This window comes from Diprion similis, chromosome 8 (assembly GCF_021155765.1).
Source record: "Diprion similis isolate iyDipSimi1 chromosome 8, iyDipSimi1.1, whole genome shotgun sequence".
In the NCBI taxonomy this organism is placed as follows: Eukaryota; Metazoa; Arthropoda; class Insecta; order Hymenoptera; family Diprionidae; genus Diprion; species Diprion similis.
This window is the reverse complement of record NC_060112.1, coordinates 18,010,726-18,032,084: the sequence shown is the minus strand read 5'-3', so window position 1 is coordinate 18,032,084 and position 21,359 is coordinate 18,010,726. Positions and strand designations below refer to the sequence as shown.

General features: G+C 40.8%; 2 protein-coding genes and 1 long non-coding RNA gene across 3 annotated transcripts; 2 read left to right on the top strand and 1 right to left on the bottom strand.

The window, feature by feature from the left end:
- The first annotated feature begins 2,323 nt into the window (after positions 1-2,323).
- On the top strand, positions 2,324-21,298 carry LOC124409287. The gene is made up of 3 exons (XR_006929508.1): positions 2,324-2,336; positions 10,247-10,248; positions 20,571-21,298. It is a non-coding gene; the product is annotated as an uncharacterized LOC124409287 (long non-coding RNA).
- LOC124409281 (S1 RNA-binding domain-containing protein 1) lies at positions 14,385-18,660 on the bottom strand. Its single transcript, XM_046886812.1, has 2 exons — positions 15,972-18,660; positions 14,385-15,436 (listed from the first exon to the last, which is right to left on the bottom strand). Exons 1-2 carry the CDS (start codon positions 18,435-18,437, stop codon positions 14,696-14,698), a joined length of 3,207 nt encoding a protein of 1,068 aa, XP_046742768.1. The 5' UTR covers positions 18,438-18,660; the 3' UTR covers positions 14,385-14,695.
- Positions 19,036-20,504, top strand: LOC124409283. The gene is made up of 2 exons (XM_046886814.1): positions 19,036-19,361; positions 19,511-20,504. Exons 1-2 carry the CDS (start codon positions 19,197-19,199, stop codon positions 20,330-20,332), a joined length of 987 nt encoding a protein of 328 aa, XP_046742770.1. The 5' UTR covers positions 19,036-19,196; the 3' UTR covers positions 20,333-20,504.
- Positions 21,299-21,359: the final 61 nt, after the last annotated feature.

Genomic DNA, 21,359 nt, shown 5'->3' with positions numbered 1-21,359 from the left:
TTTCAAGCACTTCCTATCGCAGCGAATCGCGCCAGGAAAGAGGCAGTCGAGACGTAAAAGCATAGATATTTGGAAGCCATAATTCGCAATTTCCTTTGCCTATAGATCAGCGGAACCCTGATGAGGGTAGGAATTTTCGCTTTTGCCAGAGAAAATTCGAAGGATTCGCAGTCCGTACGCTGCAGGTTTCAATTCAACGCGGAACCGGCAATTCGTTCCTGGCCACACGTCGTTAGTCGTGGTTTCTTTCGGCCTGTACAGTCAGTCTCCATTCACTGATCGTTCGGAGATTGAAATCTAATAATCAGCAGGATTACGTGAGTCGGCTGTGGGCCAGTCGCCAAGAGACTCTGCGGCGCCGGTATCAGGCGCCTGGAAAACTTTTGGACCATCTCTACCAGTAGATGTAAGCCCTAGGCAAATGTCCGATAGAGACAATTTGATTTCGACTTATTGTACGGCTGCCAGGAGTCTGAGAGAAAGAAAGAAAGGGAGAGAGAGAGAGAGAGTTGGGAAGAAACATTCAAATGGGAACTCTATCGTGGTAATTTACGAATGGTCGAATGCCAATGAAATGCAAAATTTTATGTAGATTATTTCGTCACTTTAATGGCACTAAAGAGGTTTTTCAAAATCCATGGTGTTTATCGTACTGTTTTTCCTGTCGTTGCACATGACTCAGGATCAATTATTATTAGCAATAGAGACACGATAATTTTTTCGATTTCTTTTTTTTGGACATAATATCGAGCGTCGTTTACCATTTAACGAACCTTAAGCAAACCTCTGTAGGTATAATAATTAAGACGTTGCTCATATTTTGTTGTCGCTGGGCTAACAGAGGCAGCGTAATGTTAGCTCAAATGCTTACAAATATTTTTGGTGCTCTTTTATTTGCGCGTCGTAACGTTCGTGCCCAGCGGAAAGACTTAAGGCTCTCAAGGGTGAAAAGAAAGCAAAGACGAGAAAAGCTACTTTGGCCTGAGAGAGGTTTACACTTGGAAAAAGCCCGCTCTGCACCCGGTTGGTTGGTGACTTGCGCTAAATGGTGAAAGGACGTCGGATAGGCATGTGTAGGTGCAATACGCACTTCCGGCTAGGTATATATATGTGTGTACACTGAATTTCAATAGTGCGTATAAACATATACGCACATTTCACTTCCACTGGCTCGGATCCGCGCGAGCTTAGGGATAACGGGGTAGAAGGAAGATATTCGGATGACGAGAGCAGTGCGGAAGAGGATCGTCTTGCTATTCAGAGCCGTCACTGATCCTCCGAGGAATAGACATCCTTGTCAATTTCTCTGATTGGACTGACGCCCGATTAAGAATTCATCCGGCATACCGTCTTGGCGGGATATTGTAAGAGCAGCAAAAAATACGAAACAAAGATTCGACAGCTACGTCTGAAGTGGATAGAGTCGAGTTTAATGAATTGAAAGGGAATCTCCATGACATAGACAAAAAATTAAAACCTGTGACTCAAAAAATAAAAAAAAATTTAAAAAAACTGACGCCGAATAGCTAGTTCGAATAATTTTACAGCTGACGTAAAAATTATAAGACACAGACGAGTAGAAAATAATTTCCATCTGCGAATTTTATATATATAAGCATAGTCCTACTTTGGGGAAAAACGCGACATCCTGTAGTTTTGTCGGAATGCTTTCGCTTTATCAGAGGAAGAAGAGACGGGGATCGTTTATCCGCGAAAGCGTCGTCTTCGTTATTACCATTTGGCTCAGCATTGTTACCACCGTCGTTTAACCGAGGTTAGCTTTTGTGTAAGCTTACGACTGTCGGGCCACTTACCGAAAATGTAATCTTTTCCTTTTATCACGTCACCGGCGTTCTTTCGGGAAAGGTTGCGGGGAGACGAAAGTGGGCGAACGGATAAGCTAGATTTTCCCATCCAGTTGAGTAAATCGATCGAAATTCGGTTGAAAATGGAAAGGAAGGCGGTGAGAGAAAACGGGGTTAAATCTTCCCATCGACGACGATCGACTTACAGCCAACGAGTTGGGCGATTAGTCAATCCGAGCGTCATCTTAGATGTGTTCTCAAGTACACGAATAATCCTACCTTGTCCATTCGCTGCTTAAGAAGGACGTTCCCATTCCCATTGTTGCATTTCAAAAGACCCATCGAAACGATTTTCAAACTTTCTCACTTGCTCAAAGCGGTCCCGGAAATTGCAGATCTTCGAATTATGGCGTTGCTTCCTCCAAAGTCGCGAGAGTACGAGCTGAAAGTAAACAGAGGAAAAAAAGAATTATTAGTCGTAAATGAATACGGACGTTGTGAACTAGACAATGCAATTATGGGATTAAAGCAGTTGAAAGAAACAAGCCTGTTCAAAGGCTGAAGGTATTTTCTGTAAGAAGGCTTTTCCGTTCATTGTAAAAAGTTACGGTTACCGTTGAATTTGTAGTTTAACGAGCACGATAAGTACCTTTGGCCAAGGGGTGGGGGGAAGTATTTTTTCTTTAAGGCTGATGTACGAGAAAACGAGGGTGAACCCGGGCATTTTACCGGTTACTTTTTATGCGAGTAATCGAGCTTACATATTTACTCAAGCGATAGTGGAAAATAAAATTTCTTTATCGCGTGTCGAAGTATAGCTATACAATAATGCCTGACGCCGTAAAAAGCTGGTGGTGGAATTAATATTGTCATAAATGTGGAAACGGTAATGTATGGGTGAAATATAACGAAGAACAAATTGGGGCGGGATTGAAATTCCGAATCCAAAAATGAGAAAATTTAAAAATTCCGAATGATCGAAGATTTTCAGTTCTGTGAATTTCTGGCTCGATGAAATTTCATCACTTTGATGTTTCTTTCTTTTGAATTTTCGATATTTTTACGTTCGTAATCTTGGTAATTCTGATTTTCGGTTTTTCTGATTTTTTACACCGACTCGTTGAGTAAACTACGCTACGTGGGTATATTTTAAGTTTCGGAATTTTGCTCGATCGAAACTTTGCTCTATCTTAACTTGAACTTTCGGAAACTTGCATTTCGAAACTTTGAACCATCGGCTTTCCGACGATTCGAAACTTTGCTATTTCGTAAAAGTTTGATTTCTTTTCTTCAAGTTTCACCACCAAGTAATTCAGAATTAGGTGCTGTTGGAATTTTCCAAATTCGGGACTTCAACTCCGCCCCACTAAATTCACCTGTCGGCATAACTTAATTAGCTACAGAATGACGCGAAACGAAATTCAAAATTCTACAAGAACCTCCAAGCCGTACAGTATGCCTCAACCCTCAGTCCGAATGAAAAGTTTCATCTACAACTGCCGACCCAATACGTCAGTCTGTTACTGTGGCTGTGGCTGTGGCAGCCATGCATACATATAACGATGATAGCAAATCCTCAAGTTGTGGCAGGTTAGGTCTACCCTGCAGACGGGGTGTGAATGTACGCAGATTGCACATGCATGCGAATATATAAGGTGCAGTGATCACAGTCTGAAAAACCATAGTCACAAAGAGTCTGCGATGACAATGCGGGCGTAGATGAAAGAGCGGAAAAAGAGAGGCTTTAAAATCGAGCCGAGAGAGAGTAGAAAAATGGTAGAATAATAGAAGGCAAAGAAGCGACTTCAATGCCAAGGTTCGAACCCAGACCTAGGTTTCCGGTCTCGGCTGACTTAACGCCGAACTACCAGCAGCCGCCGTGCGGTAAAAAAGCTTTTTCATACATCAACGAACAAGCGTACCTACAGTCTGAATATCCGTGCAGGTACATACCTGCACACTCGGTATTTCCATCAGCAATGCAGGATTCCTTTGGCAAAGGACTCGATGAAGCTGAATTTACGGCGCGGGTGTAACTCGAAGTGGAAAATGCTTCAACGTCTCGGCAATTGGGTTCAATTACAACCGTTAAATATTTGTCAAGCATATCTATATTGTACACACCGAATTTCGGCTGTAGTGGTGCAGAGAATTGCGATTGATCGTGTTTAGTTCGCCGAGGGTGAACGCAGCCTCTTCAAGATTAATTGCTAATTGCGCACTCATGTATACATAGTACATACACGACCGTTAATCCGAGTAACAATCCGATTAACAGAGAGACGTTGAGGTGAAAAAAGCGTATAAACTCCGCACTAAACAGGATGAATCCCCTGAGGGTCTCACGTCACTTCGAAGCCGTGATATATACTTGCTATTCGCGAGCCGTCTTAATAACGATGAACGAAGATATAAAAAAAATTTCAGCCCCTTTCCCCTTCCCTCCTCTCGTCACGGTCGAGGTATACGGCCAATCATCGCCTTACATAACTCATTACCTCGTTAGCCATAAAAGTTTGCGTGATGCTAGGGTATTAGAGCTGAGGGGGTCGTTATCTGTTCGACTGTCGACGTATCGAGGACAAATTTGCTTAAACACGTTGCACGTGCCCGGAGAGATTCAGGCTCGGAAATATCGGCGCGAATTGCGCCAACTTTATCGCCGAACTAGAAGTGGAAAAAGAGACGACGGCGGGCCGAATTAGCCACGAAATTTATGCGGCCACGTGCACACCTTTGATCAAGTTTAATGCAAATTTTCAAGCGCGAATCGCACTCGCTACTTGCAAGCCGACAAATCCGCGTCCCGATCTTTCTGTACAACGAGTTTGAGGTGAGTAAAAGCCCGCCGTTACGACTCGGCCGGGTGTTTTCGAGTAACGCGATTTCGCCATTCCTCGGTCTACTTTATGGCCCCGCGAGGCTCTCGCACGCTAGTCTCTAGATAAACTTTTGATTATCATTTCGCGCCCCCGCGCTACGCTATACATACATGCCAAACGTTATTCTGTATGTGAGCAAAGAGGTCACTTCACCCTGCCAAAGCGGCAAAGCGGCGACAAGCGCAGAGCGGGGTGCGCCACTTTTTTTATTTCTTCATTTCCTAGTTTACCTCGACATAAAACGTAGGTACGCTCGAAAAGCCCAGTATAAAGTACGTGCGAGACCCGAAATAATTTTAGGCCAGGATTTTTTGCAAGTTCTTTTCGCAAGGCAAGCTCGATACGATAAATAATCTCAAGATCTTGGAAAGAATTCTATGCATTCTGTCGTACCTGTGATTTTCTCTTATACTTTGGTATACCAGGATAAGTGAAACGAGATGAAACGTCGCGTCATCGCGACGACTGGAATCTGCGCTGCGCACTTTTCTAATAACGTTTTGTATGGAGATACATGAGGATGGAGGCACAAAGCGGTTCTCCACGCGCTGGGTGCGGGGTGAATTGAGATATACGAGGCCGCGTTTTTTGGGCTCATCCGGCGAATCGTCCTTTCCGAGCAACTGAGCGTACCATGGGTCCTGAAAAATTTAGGAAAAAGATTCGAGGTGTGTACGGCTTGTAGGATGCGGTCGGTACGGTGTTGAGACAGTTCGATAAAACTCGCAGATTGCTTGGTTAAACTTTCAGCGAAAGGTACAAAACGAACCTCCGATTTACTTGAAATGCAAGAGTTACGTCTAGGCTGGGACCGATAAGACGAAATAACGTAACTCGCGGTGTTTCTCGATAAATTTTTATCGCAAACCTATTCGGATCGACGTACACCGATACGATCCTATAATACGAATGCGCAGTGATTTTCTCAAGCTTTTCCCTTCAGATTCCCCGTGGGAAATGAGAACCTACAGTCTAATGGACGCCTCGAACCACGCAGTCACTCAATTTTTGAAAAAGTAATACTACCCGACTCCTCCGAAGACACTTGACTGCCACGTAGTTTCTCTTTTTGATGCTTGAATTTCAAAATTATACGAACGACGTCTTGGAACGGAAGACTCTAGGACACGCCTTCGGGGTGATGAATTTCGAAACCCCGCGTGAGAGGCTCGCATGCAAAGTGTCGTCCAATTGTCTATATTGGAACAGTGTCTGTACCTTCAATACCAGCTAGCATCGGTGTGCAGTCATTAAAGGTCAGACAGATATCACTGCCATGGTTCTGCGCACGGAGAACCATTGTTTGAAGAAACAGACGGAGTCTGATGAAACCAACGAACGAGACTGGGAGGACTACCCAGATGAGCTATAGCAAGCGACTGTAGAGACTTGTTGGAAGTCGCGTCTCTCGTGAGGTTGAAATGAAGTCGCGGTTGCGACTCGGGAGATAATTTCGATCACCGGAGACTGCGAGGAAGGTGCTTATTATTGTTCACCGGTATCGCCGAAGGCAGAAAATCAACTGCTCGAAACATTTCACAGGTTAAACTTGGGGGAGGTGGGACTTGATCGAACTTTATTCGTAAAGGCCGAACGAAAACTGCTGCAAGTTTCGGAACAGGAAGGATATTTGCAAGGTGTAGAACGGAGTGGAAACTCGTGTAAGGAAGTTGCTTCCACCCTCCTATACTTATTTATTTCATCTCTTAGCCACGCTGCAGCGTGCAACACGAATGACGCACGCGATTATTTCTCGGGGTGAAACAAGTCGCGGAAAAGCTCACCCTCCTTGTCGAAACCTCTTGATGCCGACTCCGTTCCTTACAGCAATCCCGGGAGAATCGTTTTGTTAAAAGTAAACAGAGCCGAGAAGCGAGACAAACGACGTGCCAGTTGTCAACCTCCTTTCCACCCAGACGTCGCGAAACCCTGCGTCGTAGTAACGTAATACGCTGAAGGGATAAAAAGAGCCGCAACGTCAAAACCCCCGCAGATTCGGAAAGTGACGGGCAAGGGGAAAGGTCAAATCTGACAAATGGACAAAATACAGATTCCCCAGAAATTATTTCACGGCTAAAATAGGGTGACTAAACCCGCAATGAATAAACAAGCTATACAGTAAAGCATAGCTATAGACTATGATTTATACATGATCGTTTGATCATTCACTATAGGGTGAATTCACCTTGCATCGAGGTTCATCGTTGCCGAATGAAAACTGATAGATCTGGCTAACTCGGAGCTAAATATGGACGAAAAAGACGGAAATCCGGGTTAATGAGCAGCGGGAAAAACGTTACACTTTACGAGGGAGGAAATAGCTGGGCGAAAAATGGAAAAATGCTCTCGTTGATGAGACGATAAGGAGGCCTTAGCCCGCAGACTTTTTGCACCATGTGCTTGCGCGTGTGTTTGTTTCGGTGGAACTTGGTGGTGAGATATCGGGGAAAAATTCAGTCTGCGTATCAATATGTGGCCCGGATCCGACCTTACTTCCTCCGATATTGTATATTTTGTTCAACGATGCAATCGCAGCCAATAAGAATACCAAGTTACCCTCTCGCTGAATGTTTAGGCTCCAATTTTTTCGCTGCGCCACACGTGTCACACACGCATAATAATATATTACACGCTTGTAGTATTGAAAGGCGATATACTTATATATGTAAGTTGTGTAAATAAATATAATTCAAGTTATTTTTATTGTATTCATAATATTAGATTATGGACAGAACATTTGCACCGATTCACCAGTTTCCTTTTTTTCCGTTCTCTTCTCCTCTTCTTATCAAAAGTTTACGACGTATTTTTTATTCTCCCATTTTTATATACTTTTCTTCGGCAAAAATCCCAGAGCAACATCCTGCACGTCGTCGAAACGGTTCAAAGACATATCCTTATACGAATCGCGGCCTCGCAGACGCGGGGTGAATATATGTAGGCACCGTATCGGTGGTCGGAATTACCCCATAAAGGGGTGTTTCGCATTCGGGACACGAAACCTGTGATATTTATAAAATAGGTATATTATGGAAGAAATGCGATCGGGCCAACCGCCGCGGCGTTCGAGCCTTCGGATGTCACGGAGTGTAAACGGCATCATTAATAAGGATCACCGGGACCCCGTTTGAGCAATCTTTCGCAAAATTTGGAACGAAACTTTCTTCCCGAAAGGAAATAGAGGGAGTAAAAAATCATAATAAAAGACGGGGAGGGAATCAGGAAAAAAAAGGAAAAGAAAAGGAAAAAGGATACCCTCGAAGATATATTTTCACCCGGATTACCCCATCGCGGTGTCGCGGTATCAATCATAAATAATCAGCAAAGGCGTCGCCGCGTTTCGGTTCGCTTATACGAGGAGGAAACTCCGTCGATTTACCGGATGCTCGAATACGCATTATACATATATTCGTCTGTATAAAAGCGCGCACAGATCGTGCACTAAATTATATTTATCGTTACGTCGACCAGCGACGATAATAGATTGAACCACACCACCGTCGAGGCCTGAAGGATATTTGTGTTATTTGCACAGCCTGCTGCGAAGGTATGTTTTCTTCAAAGAAAATATCCAACTCGAATCCGGAGAGAGACGAGGATGGTTAAAGGAATCGGACGTACAAGGATAAAGGTAGTTATTGAAGAGCTACGGGTATAAGAACAAAGGAGCGAAACATCGCCGGCGGTAAGGAGACGATCACACTGAAAAACGAATCCGATTTTTTAAACTTCGGACGATTTTCGCGCGGAAATTGGCTCGCTACGACTCGTTGAAAAGTTCACGCGTACGTTTGATGGAATCGAAGAAAATCACCGATCACAATTCCTCACTCTGACTTCTTGCAAAATTTTTTACCATCGTATTACGCACTCGGTGTGAACGAAGCCGAATTTCCCCTGCGCCGCTGCTTCACGTTTCGATGATCCAATCAACAGATATATTGTGCCTCTGACCAGCTTCTGCAAAGACGTTGATCAGCCGAAGCGCAAAGTCAAACAAAATTCAACCCGCATCGCTGATCGATAGATCGTATCGAACGTGTTTCTGCACGGAACTCATGATTAAGATAATTTCCACACCCTCGAAATCCGGTCTAGTTTGGAGAATACAGAATTGAACGGAGTCGTCATATGATAATTAAGCGACGTTAATTCTTAAGATCGCGGTATTAGAAAACTTGTAATATTCCTGTTGCTGGGTTTGTTGGTATTAAAACTGGATGTCTTTCATCGATACGAGGGTTATTCACCGTCACACTTCTTCTATAATAAAAGTGAATTTATTCGGGCTTTAGGGGGGGACTGGAAAAAATGTGTATAGATGAATTGTACACCGAGGTTGCGCTTTATTATATTGACCACTCGTTTAATCTAATAAAACTCGAATGAAAGTCAACCATTTATTAGAGGCGAAGTGGCGGAGGGATTAAATTTGATATGATTGCCTTGAAATTGAATTAAATTGGGACGGAAAATTGGTGGCGCATCACTTCACGGGGTTGAAACGGGGTTACGCCTTTAAGGTTTAATATTGCATTAGGGTGATGAGGGTCAAATCGTCTGCAAGTAAATAATTGATTGAGAAAATTTTCAACCAATTCGAAGATGCCAACCGCAACCTGCACCGGCCGAATTTTATACAAGATAATTTGTATCCTTTCCGTATTTCGTCGTTCGTATGAAATTAAATCAAGAAATTATAATTCTTTCCCTTTTGCGATATTAAGCCGGCATCTCTGATACAGCGATCGCAACGCGAATGGCCGGCTAATTGACAGATATTCCGTGGTTAACAGCGTTGAGAGATAAAATTGTTTAGCTTCATCGGTGCGCGATTAAACTTTTGCCAATTATGTTAAACTGGTATATTTACTCCAACAGGTTTAGTCCCCGAGGCTCCGGAGCTCCGGGGCTTTGGCCCAATTGAAATTAACCAAAGTCAGATGCAACTCCGCGCGATGCAGCGTTGAAAAGTCGAGCGATAAATTCACATTAAATGTTAATCGTATAAATAAGTTAACTAGCGCTTTCCTACTTAACTCGGTGCATCGTTACCCTGCATCATCGCACACCCGATGCGCATAGAACCCGACTCACGAATGTCGCAGCGTTGACCTACGAGCCGCTTTAATTATACCCACTAATTAAAATCCGACTCATTTCGTCCGCGGTTGATGAATGCCAAAAAGAAAACTAAACAAAAATCACCGAACGAATGCACTCGAAATTCCATCGTTAATGATACGGACCGGCTTGCTGCGGAAAAATGTTAAATCGTAGGGTGTTCGATTGAAAATCATTCGTAATGAGCTGTGAACTCGAGGTTACACAAAAGACGCCAGAATATATAATACGGAATTAAATCGGGCAGCGTGTATAATTCATGGAAAGGAAAACTTTGTTCAAGCAGTTGAATGTAAAACGTACCTACTGTAGGTACAGAAACGCTAACAAAGGCTTATAATAGTTCGATAATTTGTTTAATTAAAACTGTGCCAGAGATCGCGTAAGTGGTCTTTAGTCGAGAACGGCAGCGTAATTCCCTTTTCTCAACTGGAGGAGTGTAGAGTAACAATTCCCTCGTTTCTTTTCTGCGTCTCGATTGTGCAGCTGCAGTCGCGTCTACGTTGAATGAACTATGAAACATGCGTGAACCTAATGGTCCACAAACGTCATCAGAGCCCCAGCATGTCCTCAACTATACACTTTTAATTTCGAACGCCGATCATTATGTACGAAGACGATCGATAACACAGGTCTGCAAAGAAATACTTTATTTCAGCTGCATGGGATGTTTTTGGTAAATATTATTTTTCGAGTGTGCTGAATCCATAAACGACTTCCATTACCCTACATCACGTACAATATTTTTACAAAATACAAGATGTTTGCTTAAAAAAAAGCATAACATTAATAAGAAAACCGCCATTTCATTACAATCAACTAAACAATATTTCTTATAAAATTAAAAAAACAATTTCTTCGTGAAACGTCTTGACATTCCCTGTTCATTCTTTTTTGATTACGAAACTTTTTCTTCTTCTCTTTGATACTTCTCCGAACACGCTTCCGGTTTCCAATTTCTCTTTCCCTGTTTGTATTTATTCTTGAGTCTCACTCTAATACATATTAAATGACAATAAGAAATCACTTTTGCATAGAATTTTTATAATCAAGAATGAGATACCAGATTTTGAGTTAAACGGGAGTTTCACTCTGAATGAAGCTATAAGCACGAGTTTAAGAAAAAATCTGACGTAGCGGAATTTTTTAAATATTTTTCCCGGTTTCAGGGAGTAAAAATCTCTTGGAAAAAAAACAATAAGACAGTATAAAAAACTTGTGCAGTTTTTAGTTTGCAGAACTGTGTAATTGTTTCTTTATAGCAGTCCGGGCACATTATTGGATTCAGAAATCTACTCGAAAATTAGCATTCGCTGTCTGCCGCCGGTGACACGATAATGAAAGGAGGGTAAAATTGGGCAGTGATCCGGATAGTTTGTCACGCGCGTTTTAAACAGGCAACTTCATACCTGCGGCTAATGCAAAAACCCTTCAAAGAACGAGTCTAAATTTCCCGTTTATATCTGTCACGCGATCAAAAATGTACCTATATGTGTATAAACAGCCGGTGTGGAAGCTCTCACTAATTAACAGCAGTGGTTTCGTTCTCTCTCATAACGTGCACGCAACGTGTGTTATGCTATACAGATATATTCAGCATGCCACAGCCTGATTCAACTCGACTGGCTAGTATTTCGTCCAATTTGTATCGTTAAGCGCTCCTGAAATTTGAGAAAGGTACAGACAAACAATCGGACTTCGCCTGTGACTACGCGTCGCAATTAATTTTCTCTTACAGTTTTTGATAGCCACTCAACAATTGAAATTATACTTTTCTTTATAATATTTGTGGAGAGACGGAATTTCCAGTTTTTTTTGCTGTTGTGCAGGGCGGTGAAGAACTCCGTGTACATCGAACAGAATATTATACGCGTAGTGTGCGTACTTATACGTAGGTATAAGTTTTGTTTACGCCGAAGTTACGAACGACAGACTTGTACGAATTTGAGCGTCGATATAAAGATACCCTCGGCGTCGCGACGCCGTGACGCCACGCCAGCCGTTAGAACGTCATTATTAGGAGGCAAAAGCGCGATGCGCAGAATAGATGTATGTATAAAATGAAGTCATAAAGAAGTAAAAGGAATAAAATATAAAGCTAAACCAGGGGATCCCTATTTCGATGCAAATCGTAGTCTCGGTGGTAAATTTCTGTTCGCACTAAAAGGCAAAAAAATCTTTATGTTTATAGATGCAGCGCGTCGATTCAGCCAGTGTAGGATTGAAATTCAAACTGACATGTGTAAGTATAGATTTGATATTGAATTTACGGCACAACGGACAGGCGTGTAACGCAATCGAATAAATCGACGAATCATTTTATCGACGACGAGAAACCACTGTACGTGCATACCTACAAAGATTTTAAAATTTCTCGCAATACAGAAATTACCGGATCATTTCACCGAGGAATCCACGCCTTGGTGTGCACGGAGACCCTTGGCAGACAATGACACGGCACTGACGCCAGGGCACGTGAATTATTTCCCAGGGTGAATGAATCCTATCGATCTCTCATGCGTTATGACTCATTTCCCTGCACCCTACGTTCCACGTCCCATTCAGAACCTCAACCGTAAACCAGGCTAGACTCTATGCAGGCGTGTTTTTTACCCTCTACGGTGTATAGAGTTACCCCGTATTACGAAGTTCGAGCCACGCAGAGGGAGGGTGATGCGGTCTGGAAGCTGGTATTCGGGTAAGGAATAGCCGCTGCAGCCTCGAAATCGATCGACAACGAACCTGACAATTACGTAGACTCGTTATAAATACGGAAGGCTAGGCTGTGAAGAATTCTACGCCGATCAACTGGCACGACTCTGGATCGTCAAACCGCCGGACGAGTGGTGTGAACGACGTGCTACTTGAACTTGGCAAAAGTTCATTAAAACGCAAAACAGTATAAAACGCGGTGAAAAATTTACCCATACGAGACTGCGGAAGAAAAAGGAAAACAAATCAGCTCCGTGCGAAGAGCAATTATTTACACATGTAATGTAGATTACACATTACACATACGAACAATTCTTCGAGCGGATGGAAGAAGCATACCTACTTCGTAGGTATGCTTATTTCGATCGATGGAAGCGAGACGGATACTCGACGGAAAATATATAAAGACGACTCTGAAAAATGAACAAGTAAAATGAAAACTCCGACGTACGTACCTACGTTATACTTCTCAAAGTTACGCAACTCCAGCTCTGGTAATTTTACGTTGTCACATCGTGCTTGACACTCTACACCGGGAGTAAAACTCAGCTAAAAAGAGACTCGCGACGTTTTTACAGAAGTAATTATATTCGTGTAGCGGTTGATGTTTCGCGAGGGGGAGGGGGGGGGTTGTAATTTATATTTATTCAACAAAGTGATACACATTACGTGACAATCAACCGAGCAGCTTCTCATGTGGACTCGGAATCGTTAATTAATCACTAATATCAGTCGTTATAGGAACGATCGGATGTATAATACACTCGTTATCTGTAATCCTATCAGTGACGGGCGGTGGCTCGGACTTTCCGCTTGTGATCAAACGACTAATTAGAGTAGAGCGGCGATGCGACGTATCAAAAGAAACGCGATAAAGTCGAGGAACTTTTGTCGGAAACAGAGAGAGAGAGAGAGAGAGACCGCGATTTATTTATAGGTAAAATACTTTTTTCCCCATTATCGACCGGACAGATGCGACGGCACCGATCAGTTTCGTCCGTAATATTTTCATCAATTTTCCCGTCGTCCGTCGTCACCCTCTCGTTAGGTCGAAGAGCGTTGATTCAACTACGCGTATCCCCCCCGCTTAATCCGGCTTAAATTTTTAAAACTGTATCCCATATCGCCTGCAGATGCCTCGTGCAGTATCGACTAGCTGACTGTGAGCCGGTGCTGACGTCATTTCCGGGATACGAGAGACGACCCGAGTTGACAAATAATCACATGTACGGAGTCGCTGCATTATATCAATGGACGTTTGTTGAAGAAGCGCGGTGAAAAAAAAGTCGTTAAATTCGAGTCAAGTAGAGACAGCAAAAGTGACCAATCACCAATAAGTGGTATCACGTTTCGCAGTTATTCGTAACTGGGTTACTTCTATATTGTATTTCTTAATTCTAATATAAATGTTCGTATCGACAAAATATTGCGAGATATAAACGACGACCGTAATTTTATACGTTTAAGTAACAAAGTATTCTTTATTTACATGAACGTAAGGCTATATTTGTGTAATAACGTAACAATAAAAAGAAATGTACAAGTAATAATAGCATTTTACGAATCTTTTTTAATCGAAATATGAGTTGATTATCTTCCATTTTCATCACGGTAAAAATCAGCTGACGAGCTTCAGCCCATCGAAAAATTCAAACTCGCATATTTTGCTCCCTTATATTGAAATTCGTTATAGTTATGATTTCTGAGGCACGCTGTTACAACGTATGAAGATCACCCGAGTTACAACCGTAATGCATATGAAAAGTGACATGAGAGAAGGTAAAAAATAAAAATGAAATAAAAATATGGTTGAATATCATCTGACAGGTATTTTTGCATACCAGGCATATAATATACCTGTAGATACAGAAGACGAACTATTCGCATCCGATGTATGATCGACGCTCTCTATCCTCAAGCGTAACAGCTACGTCCAATTAGCCGTAAATTACATGTCGTTACGAGAACGTATCCTTCGGATGAAAAGTTGTAAAAGATAACAGAAGATCGAGCGATTTCTCGCAGCTTTGCCAAACGGCATGTATGTATGGATGTAATCATCTGAAATCAAGTAGTCGGACCGAAGGTGATAAACTGCATGACACTCCAACGTTTACTCGCAGTGATTTGAAAAAAATCGATCGAGGAATTCTCCCTTGAGTCTTAATTCTATCAAAGCGTCAGGCATATCCTACCGCGATCCTTATCTATGGAAAGTACTAGTACCTCGACTCTTTGCCCCAGACTGAGCACTCGACCTTTCAGTTTTCCGATCGGCAGAAGGCCGTTTATACCTACACCTATGTCTACGAATGTGCCAAAATTAGTTACGTTTCGAACGGAACCCGTCACCCTTGTATTAACGGATAAATCGTCGATGCACCGAAAATTATTCATAAATAACGGAGCCTCTTCTTTGATTCTGATGTCTTCACCTTTCTTCATTGATAATCCATTTACAACGATATCCATCGTTGTTTCATTGGTGTCGAATTGTTTTGCCAAAGTTTTCCGGTCACGGTTTGCGTACCTCGTGACTTTTCGAACGAATTCATCCGATCCCAAGTCTGTCAGTTCGCACTTACAAGCCCTCACGAGCTGCTTGGCTACATCGTAAGATTCCGGATGAATCCAAGTCTGGTCCAAATATTCCAAGGAATCTTTTCTCGACGACCCGTCTAGCAGTGCAGTTTCCGGTATGATTCTTATAAATCCGGCGCATTGCTCGTAGGATTTTTTCCCGATGCCAGTGACTGATAGTAGCTCTGATCTGTTTTTATACGGGCCAAACTTGTTACGACGATTTATTATGTTCGTTGCCTTTGTGGCGTTTAGTCCAGCCACTCTTCTCAGGAGACAATGCGACGCTGTGTTTATGTCAACACCCACAAAACTCACCGTCTCCATTATCACCTGTAACATTGTAAAATCACAGATCTATGTATTTTCAGATTTTTCTCCGGAATTTCTGATTGATATTGTTGTTTCTCAAATTTTGTTTATGAACATGGCTCACAGCAATGTCCAACACCTAAACAATATGAAATTATTTGACAATGAGTACTATTAATTTGAAAATTGAATCAATTGAAAATCATTCAGAATATTTTTTTCATTGCTTGAACAAGGGTCTTGTGTAATATTGACGAATAAACTGTGTAAAATTTTATAGCAAGATTGGTTTTGGAAATAGTATATGGAACAAATGTAAATGAGTATAAAAAGTGCAGGAAAAATTCAAATACTTGAACAATCACAGAAAATTCTCTGAGAATTCCGTGAATTTTTCAGGAAATCGATAACATTTCCTGTAATTTACTGCAATAACATAAGCACTAAATAGATACCTTAAACTCAAGAATGAAGAAGGAGAAGGTATGTGTGCCTAGGATGACCCCCATGTTTTTCATAAATATTGAAACAATTTATTATAAGAATAATACCAAACCTCGCCCAACGTGAGCTGCAGCTGTTTTCCTGGTAAATCATGCTGGTACATTCCAATGCCCAGATTTTTTGGATCTACCTTTACCAGTTCAGCGAGCGGATCCTGTAGCCGTCTGGCTATGGATATAGCCGAGATGATGTTAGGATCCAGGTTTGGAAACTCCGACTTAGCCTCGGTGCTACAGCTATATATTGAGGCACCAGACTCGTTGACAATTGTGTATGAAACATCGATAGGATGAAATGCTCCAGCCTGAATGAGATCGGTCAAAAATTTTTCAGTATCTCTGCAAGCAGTCGCATTCCCAAGAGCTATCACCGTGCAGCGGTAATTCTTAACGAGATCAACAAGGATCTGGACCGAGTGGTTCGGAGGCCCTCTGGTATGCGGATATATGATTGCTGTTTCCAATACATCTCCGCACTGCGATATCATAGCCAATTTACAGCCATGAGTAAAACCTGGATCGATACCGAGAACTGTTTGTCCTCGGAGAGGTGGAGTGAGAAGTAGTTTCTTCAAGTTATTGGCAAAAACGTCGATGGAAGCGCGCTCCGCTTTCTCATTCAGATCGTGCCTCACTTGACGAGTCACGAAATGTTTTATGAGCCTATTGTAAGCGTCATCGTAACTCTCATTAACTATATCATGATGAAAGCTTGAAACCTTTCGGACAAAGTTATACTTCCTCAAACAGTGCTCTCTCAATCTGTCTTTGAACCAATCTGGAATGATTATCTTGACACTTAAAATTTTCTGTGCTTCACCCCTGTTTATTGCTAATATTTGATAATCTCTGATGCTTCTTTCTGACGATACAAAGTAGAAGTACTTTTCGTATTTGTGATAATCATCTTTTTTCTGTTTTACACCATCAGCCACTTTTGATGTACCAGCAGCTTTCGATTTTGTCGACTGTATGTTAATGACCACTTTTTTTCGCAGCTCACGAATTCCCTCAAAGGTTGTTTTGTCCTTGCTTATCATCTCTGCGATGATATGCATAATGCCTTCTCGCACCTCTTCGATATTTTTTAAACCATCTCTGTTTGTGTCTATCAACGAAGACAAACTAGGCACCGCTTTGCCCAGCAAAACAGCCTCGCTTATCGGAGCCAAGCCCAGCTCCTTTGCTCGTTCAGCCAAAGAACGTTTGGCCCCGGGTTTGAAAGGTGCATAGATAGTCTCAAGTTCCTCCAATGATTTAGCAGCTCTAACAGCAGAGTAAATCTCTGGATTCCATTTTCCAAGTTTATCAATAGTTTTCAGAATAAGCAATCCTCGTTTTTGAATTGATTTCAAGACATCGTACGAGTTCCTAATGCATCTCAATTGTTCAGGTTCCATTCCACCTGTCATTTCCTTTCTGTACCTTGCTATGAATGGTATTGTGTTATCGTCCTTGAACAAAGCTATCAAATTTTTAGCAATTTGTTGGTCGATTTGATTAAACTCGCAGAGATAATCAGGTTCAGACCATTCGGTGTGTACGTTTTCATCAAAATTGTTAGTTTGACCAGGATCTTTACTCCCTAATTCTACTGTGGAGGGAATTTCATCCTTCTTGTTGACAGCCGATTGTTTTTTGGAGCTAGCTATTTCAGCTTGTTTTGCTTTCTTCGCAACGGTTGAAACATCCGAACCTTTCCTTTTTCTATCTCTAGCAGAAATACTTGCCTCAGATTCAACATTCTTTTGAACTTCATCATCGTTCATATCCTCGTTCGTTTGCCCATCATTTCCTACACCAGTTTTTTTGTTCAATAATTTTTTCCTCAAATCCAGATTCCCATTGATACTTTTTCCTCCTGTATCTTTGCTCTTAATGATTGCTTTGCGACTTAATGGCTCTGTATCAATCAGAGATGTTTTATCTCGACTTTTTGATCCTGTCCTCGCCTTACCAGACAAACGCTTAACTTTGGCATCTGAAACATCATCTGAATCTTTGAATTTAGTTTCATTCCGTTTACATTTACTCTCCATTTCAATTTCAAATCTGTCATCCAATGTCTCATTAGTAACACAATTCTTTCTAGACGAAGATGCTTTAATTTGATCTTTTTTCTCACCGAGTATTTTATTCGATTCTTTACTTGTTCTATCGCCGACAGATCTAACCTGTTTTACCCCTTTCTTCTCATCGTCGTATTCATCATCGATTGTTACTTCAATCCTTTCCTTTATTCTTTTCAGCCTTGTTCTTGCCTTGGTTGAAGTCATGCTATCATTTCGTGTTACATCTCTATCTTTAGTAACAGCCCTACGAGCAGGTTTATCAAGATCAATCACTATGGGCTTTCTCTTGTCTTTGGATATTCTGGAAGCCTTCGGAGATACATATTCAACTTCAAAATCGGAATCATCTTTTCTGCTTTCAAAGGTAACGTCAAGATCGTCGTCTGAATCTACTTCGTCGTCTATCACAACGACAGTAGATGTTTTTGGCCGCAAATTTCTGCTCATTTTTTCACGTATTTTATCGTAAATTCATTGATTGTAATCAAAATGAATAGAAAATAAACAGATGAAACATCATTGAAGACTGAGGTGTGAATATAACTTACAGATGACCACGTGTATCTCTATTTCGTTGTTCCGTTGAGCTGAACCAAATTTTATGTTCATCAAACCTCGCTTGATGAGCAGAATGTACGATTATACCCATGAAATGATGTGAAATTTACGTATACCATACGCCGTTATACCACAGTTTATAGCGTTCTTAGCATAGATTCTCTTCGGCGATTAAAACTCCTCTGTGCTCTAAACTAGTAGAGCCGATGGAATAAATTGAAGGAACGGATCTCGCCACATTACCTTTGTTTTGACCTCGAAAAACATAACATTCTAAGTCACTTGCAGGCGTCCACGTGCATGTATGTATGTACATACGTAAGGTGTGTAAGTAGTTTATAAATCTTGAATATTATCACATTTTATACTCTTCAACATACACCCGAGATTCCGTTTACATCGAATAACAACAATTTAGACTTAAAGTGTAAACAATTATCTGAACGAATCCCCTGCCGGCTATTCTACGTCAGCTGTCTGGAATCACGTGGTTACGAAACAGTCAAATTCGAACCTAACCTAAACCAATATAACCTAGAATTGAGTTTATGTGAGCAAAGAGCATTTTCGTGATCCTAGAAATGTAACGTAACGTTCGATTACGTCAACGTTAAAAAATACTATTTGTATAAAATATCACGACTCACGATGAGTAATTCCCGACGATTTTTAGACGCAATTGTTAAAAAAATTAACAAGTCGCCAATTCTGAACAACGCTAGTTCAGCTATTGGAAACGCTACCGAAAGGGCCCAAGTGAAACTATCCAGCGTTCAGAGTATTGCGACAGAAAAATACAATACCATTGTTAAGGTATGATTTAGGCAAAAACAAGACACCTTTGCTAAAACTACTTAGTCATTGTTTTCCAAAACAAATGAATTCACATTTAACACTGATATTTAACTTATTTTACCTAAGTGCACACGATACATAACTTTTATTTATTTATTACATTCCAGCAAGTTAATGGAGCAACGATAATTCAAGATGTAAATTCACCACAAACGTTGCAAACGATAAGCCCGTTGCCGCAACGTCTTGTCAATTGGTGGCAATGGTATCAGCAATTGACAGGGATGGATAAAGTTGAAATAGCAAAGCATCAAGTCATCGAAGTTCAGAATCGACTGTTTCAATGCCAAGACAAGCGAAGAAATCTTACCAATCAGGCCAACATAGTGAATGAGAAATTAAAAGAAACTTACGCGGAGTTGGTACAAACCAGACGGGATGATCCGAAGTATGTGCAGTTGACTATAATGGAGAACAAAGGGCTGCAGGAACAATCCAAAATCGGTTTACAATTGAACATGTTGGAAAATGAGGAAAGGGATCATTTCACAGAGCTGGCTACGGCTATTAAAGAATACCACGACAGCCAGGCAATGAATGCTCAGAAATACAAGTATATATCCATTCTTGCATCTGCATTCTTAGCTATATTGTCCCTGAGCGGTTCAATGATTTATAACAACAGGAGAATAGCTGACGTTCGTAACGTCATAGCTGAAGCACAAAAGAACAACGATGAGACGTTCAAGCAATGTTTTCATTCCTTGGAAAATGATTCGAATAAAAAATTTTCGAAAATCATGTCAATTCTGGAAGCAAAAACCACAGCTGACATTACTACTCAAACACCTGATAATCGTGTCGAATTAACTAAGAACAATTTTGATACTGTAACAATTTCAAACAGCTACAGCTACAAAACAGTCAGTATTTATATAGGTGCTTTAGTTCTTGCCACATATATTATGCAACAATTAGGCAGATCTTAGGTAAGATCTTAAACAACCAGTGATAGTTTTGAATGAGATATTAAAGGTGTCAGAAGCAAAATTCAAAGAATTCATACCAATTTTCTGTAGTAAAGAAATAGAAGTAGAAGATTTGTTCTATATAATTTATTAATATTTAATAACGGCCTGCAAGGTATTTTCAAAGCAGTTGACTTATAATTTTATTCTGTAATATGTATACACTATTATAAGTTTGGTAAGAAACAATGTGGGAAAGATCAGAATAGTCCTAAAAATCGTAATTATTAATAAATTCATTATATTGTCAGTTGACGTAGTTCAGATTCAGTAAGCCCGAATTTTTTTCAAAAATCATAATTAATGCGATTGGAGATCTTCTATCAGTAGTTCAAGAAAGATGATCGTGTGCTTAACTTCATGTCTTTAATAAAATTGTCCAGCAGCCTTGCAATTCTTGTCAGTCGCAATTTTACTTTATAAATATAAGAATACGATGAAATGCAAGGATTTGACAGCTTTAGGATTATTTTACTCATTTATTTTTATTTTCGAATTATTCACTATGCTTTAGATTATTATAGCGTATTATTATTAATATCACACTGTTATTGGTATACAGATTTTAACAAATATGAAAATATTAGGATGATATAATCCTAGACAAAGTCGAATAATAGATGAGAGAATGTGATTTATGTTATTGCTGCTTATTTGTGAAATCAGAGAGCATTTTTTACTGTATTGTTCCGAGTATGAGCTGACCCCGCATAGAACTAAGTCGGAGACAGTATTTTAGGATCTTTTTCTTAGTTACCTGTACATAAAACGGGTTCTGAACTGAAACAATACAGTATACATTCACTTTTGAGAAATAATTTCGGGCAATTCTGCAACATAAAATATAAGTGTGCATATAACTATGTGCACTTCAAAATATACGTTTAATTGCTAATTTTTCAATTTTTTGTGTGCCCATCACATACAGACTCTTATAAATTTTTGTTCAAATCAACATTGCTTCTGATTTTATAAAACGACAAAGACT

What these genes read in the sequence shown, in the direction of transcription:
- LOC124409281 (XM_046886812.1), bottom strand. Translation starts at nt 18,437, where the DNA reads ATGAGCAGAAATTTGCGGCCAAAAACATCTACTGTCGTTGTGATAGAC. An exon ending in TGCAGCTCACGTTGGGCGAG is followed by an intron (nt 15,437 to 15,971) that starts GTTTGGTATTAT and finishes ACAATGTTACAG; the next exon opens with GTGATAATGGAGACGGTGAG.
- LOC124409283 (XM_046886814.1), top strand. Translation starts at nt 19,197, where the DNA reads ATGAGTAATTCCCGACGATTTTTAGACGCAATTGTTAAAAAAATTAAC. An exon ending in AATACAATACCATTGTTAAG is followed by an intron (nt 19,362 to 19,510) that starts GTATGATTTAGG and finishes ATTACATTCCAG; the next exon opens with CAAGTTAATGGAGCAACGAT.